General features: G+C 39.3%; 1 protein-coding gene across 1 annotated transcript; it reads left to right on the top strand.

Moving 5' to 3' along the window:
• Positions 1–382: 382 nt before the first annotated feature.
• Positions 383–23,622, top strand: myo7ba (myosin VIIBa). The gene is made up of 46 exons (XM_072438420.1): positions 383–436; positions 606–707; positions 1,244–1,396; positions 3,512–3,696; positions 4,086–4,207; positions 4,269–4,411; positions 5,004–5,117; positions 5,191–5,344; positions 5,420–5,496; positions 5,687–5,806; positions 6,066–6,208; positions 6,286–6,496; positions 7,094–7,229; positions 7,556–7,725; positions 8,245–8,385; positions 8,450–8,608; positions 8,676–8,768; positions 8,848–8,942; positions 9,014–9,098; positions 9,736–9,954; positions 10,396–10,605; positions 10,941–11,153; positions 11,231–11,311; positions 11,472–11,611; positions 11,697–11,823; positions 11,909–12,028; positions 12,098–12,271; positions 12,610–12,837; positions 12,952–13,119; positions 13,208–13,325; positions 13,741–13,867; positions 14,141–14,307; positions 15,169–15,350; positions 15,430–15,539; positions 15,888–16,053; positions 17,053–17,195; positions 17,877–18,032; positions 20,212–20,317; positions 20,950–21,063; positions 21,139–21,226; positions 21,322–21,431; positions 21,601–21,786; positions 22,684–22,800; positions 22,883–22,966; positions 23,028–23,147; positions 23,383–23,622. Exons 1-46 carry the CDS (start codon positions 419–421, stop codon positions 23,473–23,475), a joined length of 6,288 nt encoding a protein of 2,095 aa, XP_072294521.1. The 5' UTR covers positions 383–418; the 3' UTR covers positions 23,476–23,622.
• Positions 23,623–25,497: the final 1,875 nt, after the last annotated feature.

Raw genomic sequence — 25,497 nt, 5'->3', positions numbered from 1 at the left:
TTGAAAGCTTGGATCAAAATGTCTTCTTAGTATCTAAAATACTACTACTACTGCTATTACTACTACTGCTATTACTACTACTACTAATGCGTCTCATCCAAAGCAGCTAATATTACTACATCAAAAATATAAAATGTTGTTTTATTCTGTGAAACAGTGAATATTGTGTATATCTGGAAAAGGAGATGTTTGTGGTGAGGATTGCTACATTGACATTGTAGCTTAGTTAGCCAAAATGTACCACACCCATGTACTTTTACTTTGCAATTACAACATTTATTTAAACATTCGATTTTCATTTTAATAGACATCATTTATTTACCCATGTAAATGTAATGTAATGACGTCGTACACATTATTCTGCCGTCTCAAAATCAGTCCAATGATCTAATGAATCATGTGATTGCAGGTGTCCACCATGCTGCATCTGGGGAAGGTAAGGACAATACACTTCATTATAAAGGTGCACTGTGTAACTGTGTGTTGTCTCCTTGGAGACAGGCATTATTGCTTTGCCTGGAATGTGTCTTATCCATCTCCAAGTGACATAGTGTATGTTTTTACATTGTATTTTGGTATTAACATTTGCATATTATTGTGATTAGGGAGATTTTGTGTGGGTGGACACAGGAAGTGGAGTCCCCATAGGAGCTGAAGTCAAAGTCTCTGACACTGGACAACTTCAACTGATCGATGATGAGGGAAAGGTAAAACTAAAACTGCTCTTTTAGCTTTTAAACGTGGTACTCAAACTTCCTTCACATTCCTCAAACACACAGCACAACAAAGGTTCTGGGGTCGACTCTCGGGCGGTGCAAGACCCGTGAATGCTCCGGGTGCTCCGTCCTTCATTATTCTCGATCCACTTTTATCTTTTAGCCATGTCATGTCCTGGAACATCACAAAAAACATACCTGGAGTTCAATTCACACATGTTGGAGTAATTGTTCCATAAATCCAGTCCATACTAACTCTTCTCAACTTTGTAGCTAGCAGCTATTGTTTCAGCCTCATTTGAACTGTATCTCTCATCATTACACTAGCGGACAGTTCCTTGCAGACAACTATAGCATTTTTGTATCCTCAAAAATCAAAGTTGAATTTCCTATTTTAGCATTTCAGAGTGCTTGCCTTGCTAAATTGTCTTGACAGAACTTCCAAAAGCATGAATATATAATACAGACGGCACCACAGATTGAGAACCTCTACCTCTTGGTTTAACTCTTCCATTGTCTTTCTTTAGGAGCATAAGATCAACAAAAAGAAGAAGGGTTTGATCCGCCCCATGCACCCCACCGCCATCAAGGGCGTGGACGACATGATCAGACTGGGGGATCTGAACGAGGCCGGGCTGCTCCGAAACCTGCTGGTGCGCCACCGAGAGGGCATCATCTACGTACGTGAGCCTGCTACAGGGGGACTATACAGGACTAAACAGAGGCACATCTCGGACCAAAGCAGAACAAAGCCAGGACTCAATCAAAACAAATTCACTTTACAACCCAAAAAGTCATAATCGAGGTTTAGGCTCAAAACCAAGACAAAAACTCGACTGAAGCACATCTTAAATCAACTAAAACATCCTAGTTCAGGCCAGGATTACAAAGTTCTTCGATGCTACACTAAACATGGGCTCAATCAACACCTAAGCCATGTTCTAAACCAGGTCTTAACTAAAAACTCACAATAAGTCTCAATCAGGTCTTGGTAGAAGTGACCCAGGACTGAACCCGGACAAATGAAGATCTAATATTGACCTGAACAAGATCATACCCAGGACTCAATAACGTAATCCTGATGATCTAACGCACCAACTTTTACGATGTCTATAATAAAGCTATGGTAACACACACACACACGCACGCACGCACACACACACACACAAACGCACGCACGCACGCGCACACACACACACACGCACGCACGCACGCACGCGCACGCGCACACACACACGCACGCACACACACACACACACACACACACACACACGCACGCGCACACACGCACACACACACGCACGCGCGCACACACACACACACACACACACACACTTGGACTCTGGACTCGGCTTTATCACTGGGCTGTTTGTCTTTATACAGATAAATGTGGTCCTGTTTAAAGAAGCGTTTTATGCCACACTAAATCTCTACAGTGTCTCACAAATAAGGAATCCTTCTTTTTTTGTGGTGGAAAAATAGTGTCGCCTGGAGCTACATTTTCTACGACAGACTTCTGTTTGTGTCAAGAGTATTCATTTGATAAAGTGGCAATGGCATGTCATTGCAGAGACAAAATGATTTATCAAGATGTCTTTCTCCATCTATGATATTCTAGAGTCTCACAACTGCTTTGTCTGAGTACTGCACAGTGCTCTGGATACTGTAATCATTGGTCATGACACATGTTTAGTTTACCATTTAAAGTTAAAAACCACATTGGAAAGTGTTCTCGCTGGGCTCAGGTTGGAGGATGGCGGTGGGACTCTGGGCGGCGCTCGATATGGAAAGCCAATATGATCAGACTCCGCCACTTAGGAGCGGTGCATGGCGGCGTATTTTCCGACACTTTCACAAAATAAAGCGGCGCTTTTAACGCCGTCTGACGTTACGCCGTGCGCCGTAAATGAGCGCCGCAATTTACGCCAGACGGCGCTCGGCGTTCTCTTCATTTTTTACCATACGCCGCTCCTAAGTGGCCGAGTTTGATCATATTGGCTTTCCATATCTTTTGGGTGCCGTGCAAGCGCCGTGGTGCTTTTTGCGTGCGCCGAGCGGCGCGAGCACGGTTATCTTAACACCTGGCAGCATCTTTTGGGCATGGCGGGGCCCACCGGAGCATGGCGGGCCCCCATGCCAAAACACCTCAGCGAGAACACTGGAAAGACATGTGCAAAAAAGCTCAAAGTGCACAACAAGACATCAAAAACAACCACAAAACAAGTTAAAAAACACAAAAAGTACCAAGACAAGTTAATGTGATATCAAAAACATGGGATAGTTTTCTGTCTTTTGGGAGTATTTAAAGGGGGACCAAAGTACTGTCAGGAGTACTGTCAGGAGTACTGTCAGGAGTACTGTCATAGCTGAAGGATTTGCCTACTTTGCTTTTTTATATACTACATTTTCTAGCAATTATTCTAGTTTATTCATGATCAGAGACCCACTTTTACACTTAAAATAATATTACTCAAGTAGGAAAAGTAGGAATCAGAATGATTACTAAAGACATATGTGGCATAATAACTCCAACTGTAACCAAGACATTTACTTAAGTCAGAGTTCTATACGCAATTAGAAATATGAGCAGTGGAAATAAAAGTGTTGTGTAAAGAAATGTGCTGAAAGGGGAATGCACATGTGAAGCTGTTACCGCTGTGTCATCATGGGTTCGATTCCCAACCTCGACCACAGACAAAAGTCAAAAGCTTCTAGGAAGTACCATTTCTCTATAGAAGTGAATGTTATAGACATGCCTGTTGCATGTCTAATGTGTTATTTTGTGTGAATTCCAGACGTACACAGGCTCTATCCTGGTGGCAGTGAACCCGTACCAGCTGCTGCCCATCTACACCACAGACTACGTCCACATGTACACAGACCGGCGCCTGGGAGAACTTCCTCCTCACGTGTTTGCCATCGCCGACAGCTGCTTCTTCAACATGCGAAGGAACAAGAAGAGCCAGTGCTGCGTCATCAGGTGAAGGGGCGGGGTAAATGTGCGTGTTAGTGTGACAGAAGGCCCTCTAATTGGACAACACGCTTTAAGATAAGATAAGATAAGATATTCCTTTATTGTCCACACATGGGGAAATTTCATTGTTGCAACGCAGGTAGATCCAGAGGAAAAGGACAGATAACTTAACATCAGTTATATGCACATGAATGTGACATTATTTAGAGGTGGGCTATCATTACAAAATGAAAATCAGTGATTAAATTAAGTTAAAGTCTTATCTGTGACATTTTTTATAGCTTTTTGACAGTTTTCTTGATAGATATTATTTTGTTTACCTCTTATTATGCAATGAATACTGCAGGAACGGAAAATATACAACATTGTCTTTATTTGTCACGTTTTCTCCTCAGCGGTGAGTCTGGAGCAGGGAAAACAGAGAGCACTAAACTCATGCTGCAGTTCTTGGCGGCGGTCAGCGGTCAACACTCCTGGATTGAGCAGCAGATCTTAGAGGCAAACCCCATACTGGAGGGTAAGGAATCATAATTTATATTTTAGTTGTACTTCTTCCACTAATATGTATTTTGGTCCAGCCTTTGGAAATGCCAAAACAGTTCGAAATGACAACTCCAGTCGTTTTGGGAAGTATGTTGACATAAACTTCACTAACGGAGGGGCCATCGAAGGCGCTCGCATCGAACAGTATCTTCTAGAGAAGTCCAGAGTCTGTCATCAGGTACGACCCTTTACATTTACAGTGGATACTTTACTTTGACTTGAATACATCTGAGAGCAGGTTATTGTTCTTGCTACGTCTCCACATTTTTGAACTGGACTGAAAATAAGTACTTTTAATTTTGTTTGCAGGGTTATTTTGTGTTCATGGGGACATACTGACTAAAAGTCTTCAGTTCAAGTCCTGGCTATTGAGGAAACAAAATAAATATAAATAAAAATGATCTTTACTCATAATCTGCACAATATTTAACAAAAGTAACAACATTTGACATTTTTGTAATTTGTAATTGTTTTTGCTCATGTATCTCGACTTATACTTAAGTCAAGGTCAAGTTTATTTATAAAGCACATTTATAAAACAGCCGTCACTGCCCCAAAGTTCTGTATGAAAAAATAATAAAAATACATGATGTAACACAATTTCATTCCTCCATCACTGCATAAGTCCCATAATCAGCCTAAGTCGTAGGTGTCTCAAGTGTGTCCCAAATCCAGATAAACAAGGAGGGATGTATCTGCTGACCCTAGAACACTACATAATATGACAATGTGACGTTATTGTGATGATAATAATATGCTTGAACGCCCAGGCCCCAGAGGAGAGGAACTACCACATTTTCTACTACATGCTGCTGGGGATGTCAGCCGAGCAGAAGAAGACTCTGTCACTCGGGACCGCCGCTGAGTACAACTACCTCACAATGGTTCAGAAACTGGCAGTAGTTTCATCCTTCGATTGATTACGTGACCTTTAACCACGTGTTTTGTCTTCCTTAGGGAAAGTGCACGAGCTGCGAGGGCCGTGACGACATAAAGGAGTACGCACACTTCCGCTCGGCTCAGAAGATCCTCATGTTCACAGAAAACGACTCGTGGGAAATCTCCAAATTACTGGCTGCTATTCTCCACCTCGGCAATGTCCGCTTTGAAGGTACAGACTGTAAATTGGAATATTTGGGTGATTCTTGTGTACATTTGACGCATTCATTTACCTGTGAACTTTCAGGCACTATTGTGAAAAACCTGGAGGGCTGCGAGATTAACAAATCTTCCAATTTCAACATGGCCGGGAAGCTTTTAGAGGTATTTAAAACTTTCCTTTTAGTTTGAATAATCAGAAATGACATGGGGGGAAAAGCTTTGTGACCAGCTTTATCACGTAAAAGTCCAGGTCTACTCTTCATTCATAAATACGTGAGGTGTATCGTTTTTGAAGTATGTTTATGAGTAACTGATGTGCTGATTCTTCCTTGCACCCTTATCGTGTGCTCAGGTGGAGCTAACGTCTCTGGAGAAAGGCCTGACCGAGCGCTCGTTCATGACCAACAGAGAAAGTGTGACTCGATGTCTAACGTCTGCCCAGGCCCTGGACGGCAGGGACGCCTTTGTCAAGGTCAAATTGACTCATTCACAACATTTTAAATCATTGAGTAAAGATTAAATTCTATCGTATATCCTTCTTTTGATTCAACAAAAAATTACAAAAAATTGCAGTATTAGCAAATCTTGAACCTGAAATCACACTTTACTACTGCCTTGTATGTTATAATATGTATAGCATAATATTTAGTAATGCGTCAATTGCATCAATATTCCCAAAAGCATTCGATGACAAATTGTCTTGGTGTTATAGTTATGTGGTTCTGTTCTAGGCGATCTATGGGAAACTGTTCATTTGGATAGTAAATAAAATCAATGAAGTTATTTACAAACCAGTGACTGAGGATTCGAACCGGGCCCCAAACTCCATCGGCCTCCTGGACATCTTTGGATTTGAAAATTTCACGACCAACAGGTGCGTACACATCCACACACCCTCATTTAAAGTCATCTTAAAACAAGCCGTTGTTCATATATTATTTAAAATGCCAGTTTTGAGCAACTCTGCATCAACTACGCCAACGAGCAGTTACAGCAGTTCTTTGTGAGGCACGTTTTCAAACTGGAGCAAGAAGAATACGCACGAGAAGGCATCGTGTGGAAACGCATCGACTACAAGGACAACCAACAGACACTGGACGTACTGGCCATTAAACCACTGAACATGCTGGCTCTGATCGACGAGGAGAGCAGCTTCCCCAAGGTCAGGCTCTTATTTTACACAATGACGTACAGTTATTATGCATCCAGTTATCACGGTAAAGCTTGAAAAATATGTTGCATTGGTTAAAAATCAGAATTGATTGAACTGAACTGAAGAGGATTTTGTTCTTGTTGTTCATGACGAAGACAGTTAGGAATAAGAACGAGTACTTTTTAAATATTGTACGATAGATACGGTCAGATGAGTCCAGATTGAGATGGTTCTCTTATTGTCAGCCTTCAATAAGAGATTGTTCATCACTGGCCACTTTCAAATAGCACTTTAAAATGTGGATGAAGGAAAATCAAGTCTGTAAAAGAAAAGTCTGTAAGCACTTTTAACTAGCCTTTTAATTTTGTAATGTTTTGTTACCTGTCTCGGGACTACTAGATGTTAGAATTTTAATATAATCTGGCATATTTACGCTGTAATTTCCATATGTTCATTTATGCACTGTCATTCATTAAGTCATAAATAAATTGATAAACAAACAAACAGTGGTAAAATGTGCAAAAGAGAATTGAGAACTGTTTTATTTTTATTTTGCAATTTACATGTTTTAGTAGAAGATCCTGAAAGGTAGTTTTTTATTGTCAGGGCACAGATGCAACCATGCTGCAAAAGATGAATCAAGTCCACGGAAATGGAGGGGTTTATCTTCCTCCAAAAAACAACTACGAGACACAGTTTGGAGTCAGTCATTTTGCTGGAGATGTGTACTACGACGCTAAAGGTACATCTGCTTCCATTTTGTTTTGCCAAATAATGTAATTGGATCTGATGATGTTGAAACTGAAAGTGCTTTTTAATAAATATCAGTTTGATCTATTATATAATTCTACATATCTCTTTTAGAACATTGATTTTATTTGGTTTTATTGGATTGGACTGTTTCATTTTACAGTATAATAATACAAAGTGCAAAAATGTGGTTTTGTTTTCAGGAAATATCCCATATAAATACATTTAATTTGATTTAAATCGTAATTTTACAATTTAAAAGCAAGTTTTTCCTATCGTAAATTTTCGTTTTGTTTTTTGTGTTCTTCTTCTGTCTAGGTTTCCTGGAGAAGAACCGTGATTCCATGAGCTCTGATCTGATCCAGGTGGTGGAGACTTCCACAAACAAACTCCTTAAACAAATTTTTCTCAGTGAACTGTCGCCCACCAGCGCCAAACACAGCAGCAATCCAAAGATGATGATCAACGCCAGCAAGAGCAGCCTCAGGGTGAGCGTCAGGATGCTCGTGGAGTACATGTATACAATACATTAAACAAGGCAGGATGTCATTGTGCAGTACAATTACAAGGTTCTTGATCTGTAAGAGCTATGAAGGACAGTATATTGCCGCTCACCTTCTAAATATGTACATTACAACATGTTTCCCATTCACAAGTCACAACATCACAATAAATACAGAAACACTTATGTTGTACATACAATTACTGTACATTATTCACTTACTATATGTTGTCAATTTCAGTCAATGTATTATTATTATTTTTCCACTACACACAGTTGGGGTTAAAAATATATCGTTTGACCAATATTTTGTACTTCTTACCAGATCAGCTAATGAGGGACCGATTACTGAAATAAAGAAAATACATTTGTTTAAACACTGCAGAGCAGAACTTTCTTTAGTTCCTAAGATGAGGGGCATAAATGTGCTATAGATAATATTGTCTTGCTTTACTTTTCTTGCAGAGCAGCACACTGTATAGACAATAACTGAATTTTTTCACAGCAAATGAATGATGGGAAAAAGCGCGTGCCGACTCTGACTTTCCAGTTCCGTCAGTCGCTCGACTCGCTCATGAAGACACTCACAATTTGTCAGCCGTACTTCATCCGCTGCATCAAACCCAACGATTTCAAGAAGCCCATGGTACTGTAAACGCAAACTATTTCAATTCATTGTCAAAACCTAACTCTATAGTGTGTTATTTCAGTTGTTCGACAGAGATCTGTGCCTGCGACAGCTGCGATACTCCGGGATGATGGAGACTATACGCATCCGTAAAGCTGGTTATCCCATACGGTACACGTTCAGCGAGTTTCTGGAGCGTTACAGGGTCCTGCTCAACTCCTCTGTTTGTGACCCTAAAAAGGTGGGTTAAACAGGGGCACGCTCTGAAAATGATGTGTTACTGAAGATAAGACTTTGTTCTGATACAGGAGAGTAAGCAGAAGTGTTGTGAAAGCATTTGTCACACTGTACTCACTGGAGAAGGCGACTGGAAAACTGGCAAGACCAAAATTTTCCTCAAAGTAATGCATACAAAGAATAAAAATGACAAAATGCAAAAACAGTCTATATATTACATTATGTTCATTTTTTGTGAACTAGGATTTCCATGACACTATGCTTGAGCTGGAGCGAATTAATTCACTCCATGTTAAGGCTCTCTTGATCCAGAAGGTTCTGCGAGGCTTCAAATACAGGTACAGGACCGCTAAGGACCCTTAATATAGCGTACTGCATGTGTGACCATGATTGTACTTGTACTTTTTAGGAAAGCATTCTTGAGAAAAAGGGCTGCCGCTCTCGTTATACAAAAATACTGGAGAGGACACAAAGGGAGGAAGCTTTACAGGACTGTGAGTCTTTTTCTATTCACAGGCAACAAGCCGTTATGAACAGTGACAGGCAAATTAATAACTACCTGTTCGGTCGGATATTGTCATTAAATTTGAGATGAAGTCATTAGATTTGGGCCATAGCGGTGTGAGTTTGATTCCGGCTCTTGACAAGTTGCTGCAATGTCCTTCACCCAGTCCTATTCCCATTTCATGCTGCATTGTCTTGTCTCATAAAGCCTACAGGCCAAAAATCCTTAAAACACTAAATAAAAAATGTGTCCTTGGGCAAGACACTTAAACCACTTTGCCTGTGTATGAATGTGTTTGTGTGAGTGATCTGAAGTGGTCGGAGAGGTCATTAGCACAGATTAACACTCTTCTTGACATTCATTTTTAAGTGTAACTGAGGAGTTAATGAATAATGCAATATATGCCACTTGAGTATCTTGAAAATTACTCTTCATATGAGTTTGGCAAGTGCAAAATGGAATTGAGCTTTTCACAAACTGCAGCTCTTATGAGGTATTCCCAGTTTGCAGTGGTCAGTATCTGTCAAAATTGGCTTCCGAACAATAGTGATAATGTCATGCAAGGTTGGTGTATATTTAATACATGTTTCTTTCATAGTTGTTCATCCGTACCTTCTTTGTTGCAGGTCAAACTGGGCTTTGCACGGCTCCAGGCCAAGGTGCGATCGCGTCAGCTGCAGTTTCAATACAAGAAGAAGCGAGAGGCGACCGTTCTGCTCCAGAGTCAGGTCAGAGGATATCTGGCCCAAAAGGAGTGGAGACGCAAAAGGAATGCTGTCATCCTTCTCCAAGCTCACACCCGCGGCGCCCTGGCCAGGAAGGCTCTGAGGAAGCGGAAAACAGATGTAAGTTCAACCTGGAAATGTTATAACGTAGGGGCAATGTGTCTAAAGTAGGTTTGATGAGTCTTATCGAACATGAGAACCGCCTTTCAGCCTCTCCAGTGTGCCAGATGTAGTCATTCAGCTAATGCTAATCTTTAGAATGGTAATATGAAGGTGATGACTCATTAAAGACAAAAAGCAACACTGACAAAGTTCAGCCTTTAGTTTAGATATGCTGTACGGTACGGCAATGCAGAGATAACAGACCTTGAATAAATGAAGGTTTGTGGAGAAATATACATCTCATCTCATTCCATTATTTATTTTTAAAAGTTTCTAATCAGGTCTTATGTAAAAAGTACTTTTTAGTTTATGGCACAATACGTTTTGGACCAACACTTGAAATCATGATATAATCTTGAATATAAAATGAAAGGATTAAGTCAGTAAATGTCATTTCAGATGATGATGTCAGCTAAAGACAGAGAAGCAGAGCGGCGGGTGATCCTCCAGAAGCAGAAACGTTTGGAGGAGGTTCTGAGGCAGAAGCGTAAAGAGGAGGAGCTGGCGCAGACCGATGAACTGACGGAGCAGGAGATGCTCGACAGTTTCTTTGACATTCTCCCCAATGTCGCCGGGGGGCAAGAGGGACAGGCACCGGCCAGATTCGAGGTTCTTCTTTCTTCTCTCACACCAACTAACTTCTCAATATACCCTCTCCAGTTTGTTCCAGTGTTAATACTCGGTGGTAAGATACAATTGAGGTTAGAAGAGATATCTAATTCTCAGTGATGGCATCTGAATCTGACCTTTCTGGCTTCATATCTACAACATCTAACAAGAGTTGTCCCTCTATTGTTCTATTTCCTAATCCTGTCCATCCGCAACATAAAGAGAAAACTCCTTGATAACGCCTCCCATCTTTTCCTCAATGCCTTTGTCATTAAACAGAAAATATTCATCCCTAAATCTTGCTAAACTTATTTCATTGTTATTGTATCTTGCAGAAATTTGACCGCACCGGGATGATTTCGGAGGAGATCGATTTAGACGACCAGCTGATGGACAACTACGACCCCCAAGACGACTATGACGACCTGGATGAATACTCCTTCTCCAAATTCGCCTCCATGTCTTTCCAGGGAGCAGCGACGCACACGCACATCAGGCAGAGGCTCCGGCAACCGCTGCTCTACCACGAGGACGAGGGAGATGTGATGGTAAACTACAATCATGAACAAAATATAGGATCAAGAGGAAAAGGTGCATCTAACGTTTTGTGTGTTTTGTGTTCTAGGCCGCGCTTACGGTGTGGTGGGTCATTCTTAGGTTCATGGGAGATCTGCCTGAACCAAAGAAACCAGTCCAAGTGAATCAGGTCAGAATATACACGGACAATGCTCGACAATGACAAATAAATATGTTTTTGTTGTGTAGAATAACCCTAACTCACCACTTACTTTTACTCCATCCATCAAACATTCGTCATAAAACCACACACGTTAATTCTGTTTTGTTTTTGTTTGTTTTGTTCTCAGAAGGGTCAAAGAAACGATGTAAGAAGTCAAAATGGTATCGATGTTTTGATCGGCGAAGGACCCACTCTGGACCGACCTTTGACCTCTATGGAAAAGCTGCACCTCATCACGAGATATGCCATTTTGAGAAGTGACCTGAGGTTGGCTACGATATAACGTCGCATACGACTTTATACCGACTGTCGTTATTATTCGATTGTGTTTAATTGTGTTTTTCTGTTGAAGGGATGAGATTTACTGTCAGATCTGTAAACAGCTCCAGGACAATAACAACAGAAACAGTTATTTTCGAGGGTGGATCCTGCTCTCTCTTTGTCTGGGCATTTTCTCTCCGAGTGAGAATTTTATTAAAGTAAGTATTAAATGTTTAGATCAAATAAAACCAGCCATGTGGATCGAATGAATAAGTAACATGAACGTTTTAACCACTTTGGCAGTACCTCCAAAGTTTCATCCGGATTGCCCCTAGTGGCTACTCATCGTTCTGCGCCGAGAGACTGAGGCGCACCGTCCAGAATGGAGTCCGCTCAGAGCCTCCCGCCTGGTTAGAGCTGCAGGTATGAGACAGTTAAACAATTAAATACACTTTGCATACAGACGTTTATTTACAATTCTTTGTCTTTTAGGCGACCAAGACAAAGAAGCCCATAGTGGTGACTCTGCTGTTGTTGGACGGTCGTTCCATGAATCTTCCAGTGGACTCAGCCTCTACCTCCAAAGAGATCTGCCAAATTGTTGCAAACAAAATCAAACTCAAGGATACATTTGGCTTTTCTCTCTATGTGGCCCTGTTTGAAAAGGTAGGATTAGACTACACCTCAAGTTAATAAGACTGTAGTGTAAGGTTTATGATTAAAATAGCACTTGTTTAATTTTTTGTTTGATTTTCCTACGTGCATTTTTTTTACAACACAGTAAAAAACCACAAAATAAAAACTGTGAGGGACAAAAAAAAGAAAAAACTCAAAACAGTGGTAGACATATACATACATTGCTTTGTTACAGCTTCTCTTTCACCATTGACACTTTTCAGACATGTTCTCCTTTTACGTTTTAAACACGTATCCGTAGAGATAAAACTCACACACTTCTACCTTCCCTTACCATTTCTGATTGTCCCTGTTGATTTCTGGTTTAGGTGTGGGCTCTGGGCAGCGGTCGCGAGCACCTGATGGACGCCATCTCTCAGTGTGAGCAGGAGATGAAGCGCAGGGGCGGCCAGGAGCAGCACGCCTCCTGGAGACTCTTCTTCAGAAAGGAAATATTCACTCCTTGGCACGACTGCAGCCAGGACGACGTCAGCACCAACCTCATTTACAAACAGATCATACACGGACTCAAGTTTGGGGAGTACCAGATGCCCAAGGTACTTAACTAGACTATGTTATATCACAAATTCTGCTGCATTCTCTGCTAGTTTGTGTTTGATTCATCACAGAGAATATATCTTTAGTTAACGACACTTTTATTTTTCTTACAGCAAGACGACCTTGTTGACCTTGCTGCTAAACATTTATACATCCAACACGGTTCAAACAGCAGTCCACCCAATGTGAAGGAGGCGGTTCAAGAGTGCATCAACAACACTTTACTGGAGGCTAAGTCTGAAGCCAAGTGGATACAAATGGTCAGCACGGCACATTCACAGGTTCGTGCAGTCACACAAAGAGACGCAAGAGACAATTTAAAGTGCATTGCAATAATGAGTAAAGTGTGATGTTCTTTGTCCTGCTCAGAATCCAATTGTGAGTCAAAGGCAGAACGCTGAAGAGGTGAAAGCCGAGATGGTGGACTACGCCAGAGAGAAGTGGCCAATGCTTTTCTCCAGGTTCTTTGAGGCGGTGAAGCTCTCAGGTATTTTCAATGTATATTTAAGTATTCAGAAATGCCAGTGTTGGTAAACCCAAGGTGTTTTGAGACATAAACTATAACTATTATACTATATACTAGTACTAATATTTGTCCATAAGTTCTAATGAACTAATGGAAGGCAAGAACCATATATTGTCATTTATTAAGATTTGGTGTTTTATATGTTTTATCTCGTCATGATACTGCATCTTTGAGTGTCCTGAAAAGTGCTATACAAGTAAATGTATTATCACAAATTATGATGCAAGGCTCTTCCCTCTCCAATGTTCTGTCTTTTCTGACTCTACTGAAGGCAAGAGGAGTTTAAAAAGGCATTTAAATGGACGCCTTCAATCTCGTGTCCTAACCAGACTCGTTTTAGAATGACTGAAATGTGATTAAACTCTCTTCTATTCAGGCCCTACTTTACCCAAGAACAAGTTCATAGTGGCTGTGAACTGGTCGGGCATCACTTTCCTGGACGAGAGAGAGAGAAGGCTGCTCAACCTCACCTACCCAGAAGTCACTGGAGTCAACATCATCAAGTAATCTAAAACATAAGAGCGCTTGACATGGTCTCAGCTCAAGCACATATACTGGGCTCTGTCCTTTATATTTCTAAAAGTAATTAAAACTGAAGAATACGGCTAAAACTAATGATTAGCTTAGTTGGGGTTAAATTTCAAGGGCTAAGAAAATATGACTAAATGATATAGTTTTCCATTGAAATTTATTTTTTAATAAATTATATACTTTTCATACATACAAATAACCTTTTATTCTGGAAGTATTTGAAATGTGTGTATTTTTTTCTCCAGGGAGGGTAAAGGCGCAGGTCAGAAAGTGAGTTTGCTGACATTGAAAGGAGACTTCACTTTGAGTGGCTCCAAAGTGGACGACATGGTTGAGCTGGTCACCATGTTCCTCAGTGGTTTAACAGAGCGCTCCCAGTACGCTGTGGCCCTGAAGGACGCCGACGGCACAGGTCAGGGACACTACAACACAATTTAATCATCTTTTTTACAGTTTCCTTTTAGTGAATCATCTGTCTCTGTTTTGGCCAATTCTCTACCTTTGTTATATCTCACAAGGTATTTTTTTTTTACTTTTACATATTGGGTTGTACAATAAAAGTCCTGAATAAATCAAATTCAACAGTGCAACCACACACATTAATTTGTATCATACATAAAAATTACATTTAAATTATATTGAATATTTTTTGTCCTGCAACCGACACGCCCACATCCCAGTACTTAGTTATGATTATTCTAAAATTAAATTAAGACTCCAATTGATACATGTAGGGTTTTAAAATAGTCACTGTTTAAAAAAAAAGATTTCTTTGTCCCGTACGCTTTATTTGACAAGACAGTGAAGTGTCACATTAGCATGAGACTGGGGAATGACATGGACTATTACAGTGAAATACCACTATGAAGATAAGATAAGATAATCCTTTAATGTCCACACATGGGGAAATTTCGTTGTTACAACACAGTAGATACAGGAGGAAAGGACAGATTATAGGAAGTTTAAAAAAAACACTCACTCACTTAATAGAAGAGGCCAGGCTTATCAGTTCTGCAATTTCGAACAGGAAGTCAAGCTGTTTCAGATCAATTTTGCGGCTTACAAAATGTAAAATGATGATCTACTTATCTTATACGTTAATACAGAGTACCTGGAAAAAGGTTTATATGTCTCCTTTAAGATTTGATTGAAATGATCTCTTGTTGGTTGAGATATTCTGTTCTCTTTTCATCTCCTCTTGATTACCTGTCCAGCAGCATCAAAATGTGCCCTTTTTAAACTGCTTTTAACATGATTTTGTTTGGTTTACCAGAGGACCCCACATTCCTTCGCTTCAAAAAAGGAGAGCTGATTATCATAGTGAAGGACAATGAGTTTTCACAGCAGCGTGGTTGGATCAAGGGGCAGAATGCAAGATCAGAAAAGACCGGAGCTGTGCCTATAGAAGCCATTCTGATTTTACCCACGCTCACCAAACCAGCCAAGGAAGTCATAGTAAGAGATAAACGACACAAACAAGTTTCCCCAATGACAAGTTTGAATGCGTCTGTAATATTTACCCCGTGTCTTTTAGAGTTTCCTGAATCTTCCTCCAAACCAAAGGAAGAACATTCCCATTGAGACGGGCCCTGAGGAGAGAGTGGCTCCAGCTACACTCAGAGAATACTCCCTTCAGTATTTTAGGTTGGTACTGTCTTGTATTCTGCAGTTTTAATCATTATTTTACAAACAAAAAATATATAGAATTAGATGTGATTAATGATTCTGATGACAAACCTATTTTGTCTGCAAGTATATTAAATCAAAATGTCGTCAAGCGGTATAATTACTAGCCTTGTCTTTATCAGATTTGGTCGATCATTGTTAGTTGCAGCCCTAGAAGTGATAATGCCATAAAACAAAATGTTCTCACTTTACAAGCTTGACCAAACTCTAATCACTACATACACCTTCATCAGTCTTGTAAACTGCTTTAATCCTGAATTCACCAGGAGAATTTCCCAACCAAGTATATATATGTATTTCAAACAGGCAGCCGACTAAAGACGTGAACCGGCAGGTGATTTCCAGAAACGCTGCCCCTGAGCGTCTATGGGTAAACTCCAGGGAGCCCATCAGACAACCTCTGCTCCTGAAGCTCATCGGCAACTCAGACCTCAGCCACAAAGCATGTCTTGCCTTCACTGATATCCTTACAGTTCATTTATTTATCATTATCACTATGCAGCCCCTTACACAACAAGTTGCGAAGAAAACATTTCCCATAATGACCAGAATACATCTTTTCCACATCTACACTTCTTTCTTCATTTTATTTCATTTCATTTATTTTATTTTATTTTATTTTATTTATTTTATTTATTTTATTTATTTTATTTATTTTATTTATTTTATTTATTTTATTTATTTTATTTTATTTATTTTATTTATTTTATTTATTTTATTTATTTTATTTATTTTATTTATTTTATTTATTTATTTCATTGTATTTCATGATTATTATTTTTTTCCAGCAGATGTGCTACTCACTCTGCCACGAGCAGCATCATCAGGTTTTCAAAGCTTAGAATGTTATGCTTTACAATAATGTTGCATTGATGAAAGAGTTTCTTGTCATGAATCTTGAGAAAACCTTTATATAATGATATGAGTGGTCTCAGGGCAGATTTACAGGCTTTTGACGTGTGCAGTAAAGGAAAAGTGGAACATTTAGAGAACCAACTGAAGCCTCAATAGTTAGGAACATTCTGATCTTTATCGTAAATTGGCAAATCAACTTTTGAATGTGCTTCTTAGAACATAGATTTGGTTCCAAAGATATTTGAACTGATCAGTATTATTCATCTTCTGACCTTCTATCAAGAATCCAGAACAATTCTGAAGCTTATGGCGATTTGTGAAGAAACCCCCCCCCAAAAAAACATTTAAACTGTTTTGTCCACATTTAAAGTGAGGCAAGGGTTTTTAAGCCAGATAGAAACCTTGTAAAACTTCAGCTGAACTTTTACCATGAACATAAACCACAGTATCATCAGCATACATTATCATTTTTGCATTACACACAGTTGGCAGGTCATTCATATATAGTGTAAACAGCAGCGGGCCGAGAATAAATCCTTGCGGCACTCCTGTGAGATCTTAAAATGATAGTTATAATTCAATATTTCTCCTTGACTGTTGGGCACCTATCTTGAAGTACATGGGGGACTACCCCACCAAACAGGCCCAAAGTCCCATGGATCTCACAGACCAGATCTTTGGACCTGCCACTCAGTACGAGCTGCTCCGGGATGAAATCTACTGCCAGATCATGAAGCAGATGACCAACAACAACAACAGGTTTGTCCTATTCTGAAATTACATACAAAATAGAGACTACACCAGCAGCACATTCAGCTGCTGAGACAGACGTGCAGAAAGTTTGTGCAGTTTGCAGAAAGAGCACAGATATGGGAACAAATCAATCTAAAAGTGATGTGTCCATCCCGGAGACACCTGTCATGCTGCAATGTCAAATAAATATGGGAAGGAGTGTCTGGAATGCCTGCCAATGTGGTCAGATAAATTTGGATCTGGCTAGGTGTTTTTTATTTTTATTTTCAATTTAGTTAATTTTATTGTATTTCTGTTTCTGTCATTTCTTTGTGATTTTAATGCATTTTTCCTGCTGTGTGAAGCACTTTGAATTGCCTTGTGTATGAAATGTGCTCTACAAATAAACTTGCCTTGCCTTGCCTTACTAAAATATAGATGTATAAATATGGACATAAAATATTTAGATGGATAAAGATGGCATAATATGTTTTTTATTTATTCAACATGTATTTTTGAGTGTAAGTACAAGTATGGATGATTTAAAGATTCCTTCGAGTGTCTATGTATAATATGCTGTTATGCTTCAAATGTTATATGACAGACACGCTTTTGTTGGAAATGAAACTAGTCGCATGTGACTATAAATACAGGCCATATGTTTAGTTGAAGCTCGGTCAAAAGTCATTTCCTTTTGGTTTTGTGCAGGTTCAGTCTGGAGCAGGGCTGGCAGCTGCTGTGGCTCTGCTGCGGCCTGTTTCCTCCGAGTCAGTCCCTCCTCAGACACGCTCAGAAGTTTTTGGAAACCAGACGAAGAGAAATACTGGCCTCCGACTGTCTACAGCGCATGCAAAATTCACTCAGGTCAGAGAGTTAATGATAAATCGTACAAATAATGTAAATAAGAAATTCACACAATCTAGAAAAAACAAGAGAAGTGTCAGGCTATAATTTGGCTATAATAACAGTACAAGTTACACATGTGGAATGCACTTTTCATTGTACTCGAGAGCATACGTTTGTAATAATAAAACATGCTGAGTCTTGCCCAGTAAATTGTACCACCAGAAAATCTGTCATTCCAAATTGACTGAAATAGAACTAACTAAATTCAATATGAAGTTTTGAGTTGTTGTGTAGGCAGGACTAAACTAGTTTTGACCTGTGTCCAGAACTGCCCTTTGGTTAAGTCTTTGCCATAAACAACTTTAGGATCAAAAAACAAAACAAATTCATCTAAACTTTCTAGTTATAGTTCACTCAATACAAATGAAAATGACTACTGTTCTATCCTGACTAGCTGACTAAAAACAAAATACGGTGGCATACAGTCAAAATATAAAAAACTATTTCTGAATTTCTGAACTCGTAAATATTCTCTATCCAGGAGCCTTCAGTCACCATATTTCAACCGTAAGTGAAATATATTGAACAGGCGAAATATAAATATAATTTCAATTTCAAAAGATTTTTTCTTCCGGGTTTTCCCAAAAGGCACCACTGGAGGGGGGGGATCGTCAAAGTCCTGCAAAATTGCTTCACGCTCTCTTATCTTTTGACTTAATACCGCTTTTTATATTTAATTTGAAGCTATTTTGCATTGTCGGCGGTTCTTTATTAAAAAAAATATATATATATTTATATCGTAGAAATCAATAATCTAAGTGCGGCGGATCCGTAAACCAAGTAATAAAACAACTAAGGCCTAACTTGATTGATAATGAATCTAATTACTTCTTGGTACTTGGTCGAGTGGATGGCACATATGGCCTACGGGCCTAAAACATAAAATAAAAATGAATTTAATTACTCTGCTTATAAGAGAAGTAATAGTTTGACAAATCAAAAAAATAACCCCTGACTAATCGAGCACTTAAATAACCGTTATCTCACTGTGACATTGTTGGCCTCACCATTCAACTCGACGCACATAAACACTCGTGATCTGACAGAGAGCGTCAGTCCATGAAGCGGGAGCGTTTGTGAATACAGATATACAGATATACACTCTTGATGGCACAGTAGTACTCGTGATGATGTTGTTGATGTGGGTGAAGGCCTGGCCAGCTCGTGACTGAGGACCCCAATAGTCCAGTGTTTCCAGGGTCGGCTCACACTCCTCTTTGTTTCCCCAGAGACATAAAGCCTGTCATTGCAATCATGCCAAGAACTGTTCACCGTACTATGCCTCTGGACTGTGGGCTATAATTATCTTTATGTACCATGGATTATTGATGCTATAAAAGGCGTATATACCCATACAATGAATTACAGTTTTGTATTTCATAAATCATTCTATGTTGGTGGCCATTTTAATAAGTAGGAATTATATGCCTTGCTTTCATTATGCTATTTTTTAATGTCACTCTTGTGTGTTGAGATGGATCCATATAGATCAGGAAAATATGGCAGCAGTTTTTACAGAGCTTGAAATAAAAAATCGAAAGTTTTGTTTAAAATTAATGAAAAACAGTATTTACAATGGCAAAAGGCAATTTACTGTGGTATTACACATACATTAAGATAAGATAAGATATTCCTTTATTGTCCACACATAGGGAAATGTCATTGTTGCAACGCAGGTAGATACAGAGGAAAAGGACAGATAACTTATAGGAAGCACTCTTATTAGAAGAACTCTTATAAACAAAACTCTTATAAACAAAAACTCCTATAGACAAAACCTCTCATTTCCTAATAAGGAATGGAGGGGAAAAATAAAGGTAAAATAAAATAAAAACAGCTAGCGTAAGACAAAATAATACTAATAATAATGGTAAAATAAACACTCTATTTTCATCAGTTATATGCACATGAATGTGACATTATTGCATGTGAGTACGACAGTAATTGCACATGAATATGATGGTATTGCACATGGTTAAGTCAGTATTGCAAGTGTTCAGGACTAACAGTGTTTGTTATAAAGTCTGACAGCAGCAGAAGGAATGACCTGCGAAACCTCTCCATTCATTCATTCTTATTCGTATTAAAGTAATATTATGATAAGAATGAATTAATTTGTTGTGTGTTTATGTTTTAGGATGGAGCCCAGGAAGCTGCCTCCTCATCAGGTCGAAGTGGGCGCCATTCAACAGAACAGTCTCCAGATCTTCCACAAAATCCAATTCCCCAATGACACAGACGAGGTACACGCCTAAACAGCTCCATCATCTCTACAACAATCCTTTCTACCATTATTAGCACAAAAATGAAACCAAAAATATACAGTAGCCCTTCTCTCACACATGCAAACAATGTCTTTAACACGAATGAAACTAATCTGTTTTTTTCCCATCCAAATGTTAATTTCCTTTAAGCAATGACTTAAAAGTCCATCCATTTTCTACCGCTTGTTCCCTTTCGGGGTCGCGGGTGACTGGAGCCTATCCCAGTGACTTCGGGCCTTAGGCGGGGTACACCCTGGACAGTGACCAACTCGTCGCAGACTTAAAAGTGCTCTTTAAAAATGTGGAAAACAGAACTCTTTCAAACTGGTCCAAATGTATTGTTCGCTTACATAATGCATTCCTCAAAAACGTCACGGTAACGCTAACAGCTAGCATGCTAACAGCGCACTTCCTACTTCATTGAGAATAAAACGCTATATAATTAGAGGCAGGCAGCACACAGCAGTCTCATTTTGACCCTAATAGCTGCTATTAAAATATATATGTACTGAGAGAAAAAAGAAAAGAAAAAAAGTAACACCCCTCTTTAAAGAGTTGTTTACTACTGTTAAAATAATGCTAACTCACTCAAATGTCTTACTTTCTGTCAGATTTTTGAGGTGAACACCAACACTAAGATCAAGGACCTGATCCAAAGCATCACCAAAAAACTCAATTTAGCTTCAGCTGACGGATTCAGCCTCTTTGTCAAGACGCATGACAAGGTAATACATATAAATAAGCAAAAATATATATTACATCCTCTTTAACGTGAAATATTTAACGCTCACATTCTGCAGGTCCTGAGTTTGAATGAGACGGATTATTTCTTTGACAGCCTCAGACAAATCACAGACTGGTCCAAAAAGGCCAAGAGGATCAATGATGGTGATGCATTAATAACAGTGTCATTTTGAATATCCACGTTTATATTCTTCTCCATATTGTGACCATTTTCTCTGTCTGTGTGTGTGTTCCTGCAGCGGCCGGACCCATGAACATCTCCTATCTGGTCTTCTTCATGAGGAAGCTTTGGTTTAACGTGGTCCCAGGACGAGACCTCGAGGCCGACCTTTTCTTCCATTTCCCTCAGGTACGTCTGAATCATTTATGTTCACATCTCTTTTACATGTCAATCCAGTGTACCTTTTTGTTATTATGCTAAACTTGAATTGTATTTTAACATAAACATATACGCCCAATTCAAATAAAGTTAAAGACAGACCAGTGTGTTCCATTAAAGTGATCAACCTTTTTTCCAGGAGCTGCCAAAGTACCTGAGAGGTTATCACGTTTGCACTAAAGAGGAAATGGTGTCGATCGCGGCTCTGCTTTTCAGAATAAAAACCAACAACGACAAAAACCAGTTAGTGACGCTTCCCAAACTCCTGAAGGAGCTGGTGCCTGCAGACCAACTCAAGGCCATGTCTGAGAACGAATGGAAGAAGGTCTGACTTTTTACTGATTGAAGGACCATCGTACAACACTATATAAAATGGGATAGTGAATTGTTAATTGGCACCCCTTGTGTCCAACATCTATACAAAGTGTCAAAATATTGAAATATTGATATAATTGTAATACTTGTTGTGGATACAGTATCAATATTGCTGGTTGCAGTATATATTTTCATTTTTTGGTACATTTCACAAAATTAAATTGTGGCAGCACTACAACCTGTTTGCATATTTAGAGAAAGTAAACATATTCATGGAATACAGTCTGCATATTTACTGTTTAGATTACTTAAATAAGTGTATTTCTTCTAAACAAAATGTGCATGTAGTAGTTTAACAACTATATACTGTCGTAAAAATGTATTTATTCCTTCAATTATATCAATTACCACATTTATTAACATATTATAATATGACTGTGCTGTGAGCCATGTTCGTGTCCCTGTGATTCCCAGCCCTATTAGACACTTTCTGGATATATATTTTACATATTGCAGTTAAATTCTTCCAATATGCACAACTTCCTTTTTAATCGTGCTAAACAAAAATAGAACCAATTATAGCTACAAGAATTTGCATAAAGTTTGACGATTGTCATGATTGTCAAGAGGAATTGAGTCAAGTAGTTTTCTCTCAACAGAACATTTTTAGTTTAAGTTTAAGTTCTTTGTAGTGGATTAGGAGGTTGACCTTTCCATTATGTGCTGTTTAGAATTTAGCTTTAGGCAGTGAAGGGTTAAAATCATTAACCCCTTTGAAGATGGAAGACGTGGCATTTGGTAGTAGCACAAGCTTATGTTGCAGCTCATGTAACAAATCACTTAAATGTCTTGTTTGTCGACACGATCGCTTAATGACATGAATAATTTCTTTAATCACATTTTTCAGACTGTAGTTGCTGCCTTTAACAAACAAGCCGCCATGACAGTGGACGATGCTAAAGTTGCGTTTCTGAAGATAGTTCACCGCTGGCCCACATTCGGCTGTGCGTTCTTCGAAGTCAAGGTAACTCATATGTTTGAGTCTGTTTCGAGGCTCATTTATCAAATTGAGATGTTCTTGAATTAAAATACAATAACTTTTGCAGCAAACATCTGAACAAAACTTCCCTGATATTGTGCGAATATCCATCAGTAAACAGGGTCTAACTATTATCCACCCCAAAACAAAGGTAATACTTTTAATTGTCATGTTTTTTCTATTTTATGAAACATGTTTTATTTGATTGACAGGAGGTTCTTGCGAGTCACCCGTTCAACCGGATCGCTAACTGGTGCAGCGGAAGCACATATTTCCATATGACTGTCGGAAACCTGGTCAAAGGAAGCAAATTTCTGTGTGAAACCTCATTGGTAAGTTTATTGTGTCATAGACCGTTTCATTTATACATTTTCAAAGAGCTACGGAAAGTGAAACTCTTAAATATAATAAACAAAGTGCCTCGAATACTCAAAATGATGAAATGATGCCCAGTTACACACTGCTCATAAGGACACTGTATCTATGCTTATGCCACGTGATGTTTTACTCTATGAACTACTAGTACCATCATTCATTTTTACAAGGGAAACCTGTGTTTATCTTCAGGGTTACAAAATGGATGACCTGATAACGTCCTACGTGAACATGTATCTGAAAGAGAGAAAGGCTCTGCAGACCAGGAACCGCTTCAACATTTGAAGAGAAGAAGACAATGATCTAATTACTTCAGAATACTTGATGCTTAGAACTATAAAGTATTATCCTTATTGAAGAAAATGATTTAACGTTAACCGTAAAAAGGTTTTGATCGAGAAAACAATATCAGTCCAAACTACAGTACTATAACTCACAAGAACTGTACAACCATTATTCTAAGCTCCAATATGGTGGAATGATTGTTGAAGAATTATACTGACCAAACAAACATTAAAGTTTTACCATCATGAATTTACCCTTTATCTCTTTTTTTCTTCTTCTAAACACCAATGAGTAACACACTTTTAATGGTGGAGTTGTAGAATCGATAACCTCCTCAAAACTTTTTTAGAATTGAAAATACACTTTGTGCTGAGTTGACATGGCAATACAACATAGGCCTATCTGTATTATGTTAAATGGGTGATGAGACAAGTATCAAAGTCAAATTTGTGCAGTGTTTAAAATAAGAAGAGAGGAGGAAACGACTGTATTTGTGTTTACAGTAGCTGCACGGCGGTCGTTAACTGAATGGGTTTGGTTTTCTGTCTGTGTTTGACTTCCATGGAATCCGTTTGTCTCCAGTCAATAAAGTTTTTCTCTCCATCACTGCTTAATTAGAGTTTAACAACAATGCGAGCCAAAAGGGGAAGAACTGTTTGGCAAACGAAGAGTGAATAAAAATGCAATTTAGTCGCAGTATTACCAAGAGTTAACTAGAAAAAAGAATTATAGTTTGGGATTCTACCTACTGTTCCTACCAAAGAGGCAAACTGCTTCAAAATGCATTCAAGTAAATTCATTATAATCAGTTGATATGCAGTAACAATAGGTTAGCTAAAATACTTCACCACAGATGAAACATAAAAAATTATCATAATGATCAAGAAACAAATATTAGTTTGGATTAACCCTTTCTGCAATGGTTAAAACTTGATAGAACAAATCACGACTCCACTGATCCTGAATTTACGACCGTAACCGCAATTAACACATTTACAGCAGTGTTTTTAGCTTCAGGGCTCAAAAGATACAGAACAAAAGTGTGGGCTGATCCAATTAGCAGTTTGGCTGTATATTATGTGACCCTCCCTGTTTGGATAGTAGCTCCATTCACGTCTTACATAAAGTCATTTGCATATTGATGTTAGAAAGGGAGAGTGTTCGATGCAGCTGCAATTTGAAAGAAATATTCTTCAAGCCGACGAAGCCAGTGGGTCTTCTGCTGCACATCTGTCCTGCAGCTATGTGACTGATTATTTTGGGCATTCCAATTCAGGACGTCCCCAGGAGGCAAGTATTCCGAAACAAGGGCCTCTGTCTCTGGACTGTGCGTCCCCCTCCCCTCTCTTGTTTTTCACTCCCTCCTATAGTGCATGGGGCCCTGTATCTCCAAAACCATCATCTCTAAGACCTTACTCATAAACTTGTAGATGAACAACACATGCCATCCTCTATCTATGAGTGAGGGAGAGAGGGAGAGAGGGAGGAGAAGGGGTCTGAGTTTGAGTTTCCATGGAGTAATAGTGGACCAATCGGGGCTTCTGTGGCACGCCATTCTTCTGGACGCCGCGAAAAACTCTCAAATCTGCGGCGCGCCCTGACTCGAGCTATTGTGGGGGAACACAAGTGGCTCTCAGAGAAGAAGGGGATGGAGACGAAAGGGGTGGGGTCAGGGTTCACATGAAAACCTCGCAACGGGACCCTCCTCTCTGTTATCAAATTTGTCGGGACACAAAAAGGGCTACAGTGTGGTGTCACGGAGAGAGGGGAGAGAGAGGGGAGAGAGAGGGGAGAGAGAGGGGAGGAGTGAAAGAGGGAAAAGAGAGAGAGGGGAGAGGGTTAGCGCTCGGGCCGGGTTCAGTTGTGCCTCCCCTGCACTGTCTGTGTCAGCAACTCAATTGTTTCACTCCGCCTCAGACTTTCTCCAGCTCTGCAACTACGGCGAGTACTCTAGTTCTCTCATTTTTACTACGCAAACTGACTGATACTTTCACTTAATGTCAATGTACAGTATGTTATTTG

Source organism: Eucyclogobius newberryi, unplaced genomic scaffold (assembly GCF_026437365.1).
Source record: "Eucyclogobius newberryi isolate DKJ021-1_F unplaced genomic scaffold, fEucNew1.0.hap1 SCAF_9, whole genome shotgun sequence".
NCBI lineage: Eukaryota > Metazoa > Chordata > Actinopteri > Gobiiformes > Gobiidae > Eucyclogobius > Eucyclogobius newberryi.
The sequence above is the reverse complement of the archived record's forward strand: the minus strand, read 5'-3'. Positions and strand labels throughout refer to the sequence as shown.